The sequence below is a fragment of the Protobothrops mucrosquamatus genome, unplaced genomic scaffold (genome assembly GCF_001527695.2).
Source record: "Protobothrops mucrosquamatus isolate PMUCROS unplaced genomic scaffold, P.Mucros_1.0 scaffold4132, whole genome shotgun sequence".
Lineage (NCBI taxonomy): Eukaryota > Metazoa > Chordata > Lepidosauria > Squamata > Viperidae > Protobothrops > Protobothrops mucrosquamatus.
The window spans coordinates 22,001-27,204 of NW_015390060.1; the positions used below are offsets into that span (position 1 = coordinate 22,001).

Sequence of the window (5,204 nt, forward strand, 5' to 3'; positions counted from 1 at the left end):
TATAGATAGATAGACAGACAAATAGACAGACAGTCAGACAGACAGACAGATGATAGATGATATAGACAGATAGATAATAAACAGACAGATAGACAGACAGACAGATGAATGAGAGGAAGAGGGAGAGAGAGAGAGAGAGAGAGGGAGGGAGGGAGGGAGGGAGGGAGGGAGAGAAAGAAAAAAAAAAAGAGAGAGAGATCTCCTTAGGTTATCCTTCCTCCTCTAAAAACCCTGTGCATGGCCAACCTTTGACGTCTCGTATCCAGGAGAGTGATGCCCTCGGTTCCCTGGAAAGATAAGATATGCTATCACTAGCATGCCCCCATTTAACAAGATTTAAAAACAAAAACAAACGGAGGGCCTGACCTCGCCTAAGTGGGATAGTCCCTGCCGAGCTGCAGTCCATGTGAACAGGAGACATCCTGTTTCCTCTCTGCATTCTTTCCTGTCCCCTCTGGGAAGGCCCTTAACGGACCCTCCCCCAAGGAGCTCTGTCTGTCTCCGAGATCAAAAGCCAGAGAGGGAAGGAAGTCTGGACCAACCTAGAAGGAGTTCAAAAGGAACCCGGTGCCAGAAAGGAAATAGGGGCGGTCCTCAACTTACGACTGCCACTGGGACCAGAATTCCTATTGCTTTGTAAGGTGGTGGTTAAGTGAATCGCGCTCTTTTTTTTTCTCGCCATGTATATGTATACATCTGAACTAGACTTGTCTGTGTCACGTATGAGTGTGTATCTGGGTATATGCATATTTTTGTCATGTTTATGTAGTGTATATTGGAGGTGGCCTGAAAGCTGAAGGCAACAAAATTTTGTTTTAATTTATGCTGATTAGTGTATAGAACAGAACGGAATGGAATGGAATACAATAGGAATAGGAATAGGAATAGGAATAGGAATAGGAATAGGAATAGGAATAGGAATAGGAATAGGAATAGGAATAGGAATAGGAGTAGAGTAGAGTAGAATAGAAAATAAGAAAGAATAGAATAGAATAGAATAGAATAGAATAGAATAGAATAGAATAGAAAATAAGAAAGAATAGAATAGAATAGAATAGAATAGAATAGAATAGAATAGAATAGAATGGAATGGAATGGAATAGAAAATAAGAAAGAATAGAATAGAATAGAATAGAATAGAATAGAATAGAAAATAAGAAAGAATAGAATAGAATAGAATAGAATAGAATAAGGAATGAATAGAATAGAATAGAATAGAATAGAATAGAATAGAATAGAATTAGGAATGAATAGAATAAAATAGAATAGAATAGAAATAGAATAGAATAGAATAGAATAGAATAAAATAGAATAGAATAGAATAGAATAGAAAATAAGAAAGAATAGAATAGAATAGAATAGAATAGAATAGAATAGAATATGGAATGGAATGGAATACAATACAATAGGAATAGGAATAGGAATAGGAAAAGGAAAAGGAAAAGGAATAGGAATAGGAATAGGATAGGATAGGATAGGATAGGATAGGATAGGATAGGATAGGAGAGAACTGAACCGAACAGAACTGAACAGAACTGAACAGAATAGAGCTGAAAGGGACCTTGGAGGTCTTCTAGTCCAACCCCCTGCTCAAGCAGGAGGTAAGTGGGGATGAGTATGCCTCAAAATGCTCAGTGGGGCACTCTATTATCCTGAGTATTTCTTTGGGATTTTAGCAGTGCTTAGTGGTCCCTTAGCATCAGGCAACCTCAGTCCATTTCTTTAATTCATTGTGAACTGAGAAAATGGTTAAACATGTTGTGAGAATACTACCCAGGGACATAGTAGCCTTCATTCTTCTGGCAATGCCGAGATTTGCAACACCAATAAGCTTAGAAGGGGTCACGTTTGAAAGCAGTGATTTTGTTATTAATACAATAGATGTTGAGACTCTAGAAAGAGTACAGAGAAGAGCAACAAAGATGATTAGGGGACCGGAGGCTAAAACATATAAGGAACGGTTGCTGGAATTCAGTTTGTCTAGTTTAATGAAGAGAAGGACGAGGGGGGACATGATAGCAGTCTTCCAGTATCTTAGGGGCTGCCCCAAAGAAGAGGGAGTCAAGCTATTCTCCAAAGCGCCTGAAGGCAGGACAAGAAGCAACGGAGGGAAACTGATCAAGGAGAGAAGCAACCTAGAACAAAGGAGAAACTTCCTGACAGTTAGAACAATTAACCAGTGGAACAACCTGCCTCCAGAAGCTGTGAATGCTCCAACACTGGAAGTTTTTAAGAAGAGACTGGACAGCCATTTGTCCGAAATGATATAGGGTTTCCTGCCTGAGCAGGGGGTTGGACTAGAAGACCTCCAAGGTCCCTTCCAACTCTGTTATTCTGTCATACTTTGCTCTGCCTACCTCACAGGTTGTTGCTGTGCACACCAGCCACCTTGGTACCTGATGGAATGGAGGGTCAGACTTTCTTCCCGAAGTTGTGGGTGCTCCATCACTGGAGGTTTTTAAGAAGAGACTGGGCAGCCATTTGTCTGAAATGGCATAGGGTCTCCTGCTTGAGCAGGGGGTTGGACTAGAAGACCCCCCAAGGTCCCTTCCAACACGGTTATTCTGTTAATACAGAGCGTTCCATTAGCAAAACCCTCATTTTACACACACCGCACCCCATGAGTTCAGCTCCTGCTTTGGAAACTCTTTTAGTGTGTACAGAAGTGGTTTGTGACTACGCTTCTCCGGCGTGAATATCATTCACAATTTTTATTTCCCTCTCTCTCTTCTTTCCTACAGAGAAATCTGGAGGCATTTTGTCAGAGCGTGGGGCTTCGCCGGGTGCCTCCAGAGCTTCACCCAGACGTGTCCAAAATCAACATCTCTGGAAATAAGATTCAAAATATCACCGAGAGGCCCCTGACCTTCTACACTTCCCTCCGGCATTTAGACGTCAGTTCCAACCTGATCGGATTCGTCGAGCCTGGGATCTTTGCGGAGATGAAGAAGCTGGAGGACCTCAACTTGGCCAACAACCAGCTCTATCTGTTGGCTCAGAAAGACCTGTGGGTTGGGTTACTACCCCACGTCAGGAGACTCGATTTGTCTCGCAACAGTCTCTACACTGGCATGGCGGAACACTTCATTCGCGACGCACCTTCGCTACGATATCTGTCCTTGGCGGAGAACAGCATTATACACATCTCCCAAAGCATGTTCCAGGGTTCTCCAGAGCTGGTTGAAGTCAACCTGCACAACAACATGATTATGGAGATAGAAGAAGGCGCTTTCGAGGGCCTGGCCCGTCTCTCCAAGTTGAATCTCTCCATGAACTCCCTCACTTGCATCGTTGACTTCAACCTCAAGCAGTTGGACCTTCTGGATCTCAGTCGGAACAGCATCGAGTCCTTCCACTCCATCCAATCGGAGGAGGACTTCAACTTGATCTGGCTTGACCTGAGTGAGAACAAGCTCCTTCGCTTCCCAGTTCTCCCTCAAGGAAATAAACTGGCTCATTTGAACCTAACCAAGAACATAATGCAGTTTGTCATGGTGGAATCCCATAGCGACGTAGACTATCAGTGGGAAGATGGTCCTCCATATCCCAACAATTCCCACCCTCCCTACTTACCTGCCCTGTTATCCTTGGACCTCAGTTACAACGAGATCCAATCCATCCCAAGCCAATTCTTTGACTCCATGTTTTCCCTCCAATTCCTTAATTTAAGCAAAAACTGCCTGCAGATTTTCAAGACAAGCCACCCGCTGGCCTCGTTGTCCGTTCTTGATATTAGCTGCAACTCTTTGAAGGACCTTCAGTTGGACACCGACACCCTGAGTGGTTTGCAGGAGTTCCACCTCCAAGACAACCACCTTCAGGAGCTGCGTTCAGACATCTTCCAAGGTCTCCCACACCTCCAGTGGCTCGATCTGAGGAACAACAGGATCAGCCTCTGTGACTCGCACTCAGGACCAAGAAGGCACCGATTGTCCCCCAAGGTTCCTCGCGGCTGTGTCTCGTTTGCGCAAGTCCCCGAACTTCAGTATTTGTATCTTTCTGCCAATCGTTTGAAGACCCTACCCATCTTCAGCTTCTTCAGGACTAACCTCAGGATGCTGGATGTCTCCATGAATTGGGGGCTTCAGATCGAAGCCAAATCGTTGGTGGGCTTGGAGTTTTCGCTGGAATACTTGGATTTACATGGGAACGGCCTGACGACGCTGAACGTGGATTTCCCCCTTTTTCCTCACCTCAGGTATCTCAATTTATCGGACAATCGGCTTAGTTGGTTGCCCACTTGGTCAGAAGATTGCTGCGTCCTTGAAATCTTAGATCTTCACAACAACAGCTTCAACAGCTTGAAAAATAGCCAGATCCCGGCCCTGGAGAAAAACCTACGGAATCTGTATCTGGTAGGGAACCCGCTCAGTTGTTGCGGGAACATCTGGCTCTCTCAGATGATCCATAAAGCTGTGGTGGAGATCCCAGATCTAGACCTGGTCAAGTGTCAGTTTGCCCGGAGTTTGGGCTTTGAGGAAGAAGAGGTCCACGTGAGTCGCGTTAGGCCTGAAGACTGCGAGAGAGAGGACCTCAAGAAAATGAGCGTCTTGATTTTGCTGGCGTTCCTGCTGGTTCTTTCGCTGATCGTCATCGGAGTGGGTTTGGTCTGTTGTTATCGGAGACACTTATTTGGGCGCCATTATAAAGTGTAGACCGAGAGGTGTAGGCCTCGTACAGTTGCGCTTCCATCTTGTGGACACCGGACAACACCCTGGAGCCAAAGAGGGGATTCAATTCCTCCGGGGAGTTTCCAAAAGGCTGTGAAAATTTGGAGGATGGGATTGTGACTCTATTCTCACGTCCAAGTCATCATTCGGGGAGGATGCTGGTGGGAAACCATGAGGCCAAGATAACTCTCTTACAGATCTAGAAGAGGGCTTCCCAAGCGTGGCACCTTTAAGAAGAAGAATTTTTAGGTTCTTCTCAAAGAACTCAAGAAGTACTTTTAAAGAAGAGATTGGACAACGTTTGCCTGAGACAGTCTAGGCCCTAGGGTCTCCTGCTTGAGCAGGGGGTTGGACTAGAAGACCTCAAAAGTCCCTTCCAACTACTACTACTACTACTACTACTACTACTACTACTTCTTCTTCTTCTTCTTCTTCTTCTTCTTCTTCTTCTTCTTCTTCTTCTTCTTCTTCTTCTTCTTCTTCTCCTCCTCCTCCTCCTCCTCCTCCTCCTCCTCCTCCTCCTCTTCTTCTTCT

General features: G+C 44.9%; 1 protein-coding gene across 1 annotated transcript; it reads left to right on the forward strand.

Annotated features, from left to right (window-relative positions):
* Window positions 1-2,741: 2,741 nt before the first annotated feature.
* LOC107298613 (transforming growth factor beta activator LRRC32-like) lies at window positions 2,742-4,655 on the forward strand (the record flags this gene model as incomplete). The annotated part of the gene is made up of 1 exon (XM_015827992.1): window positions 2,742-4,655. A coding segment is annotated over one exon (1,914 nt), but the record flags the coding sequence as incomplete, so codon positions are not given.
* Window positions 4,656-5,204: the final 549 nt, after the last annotated feature.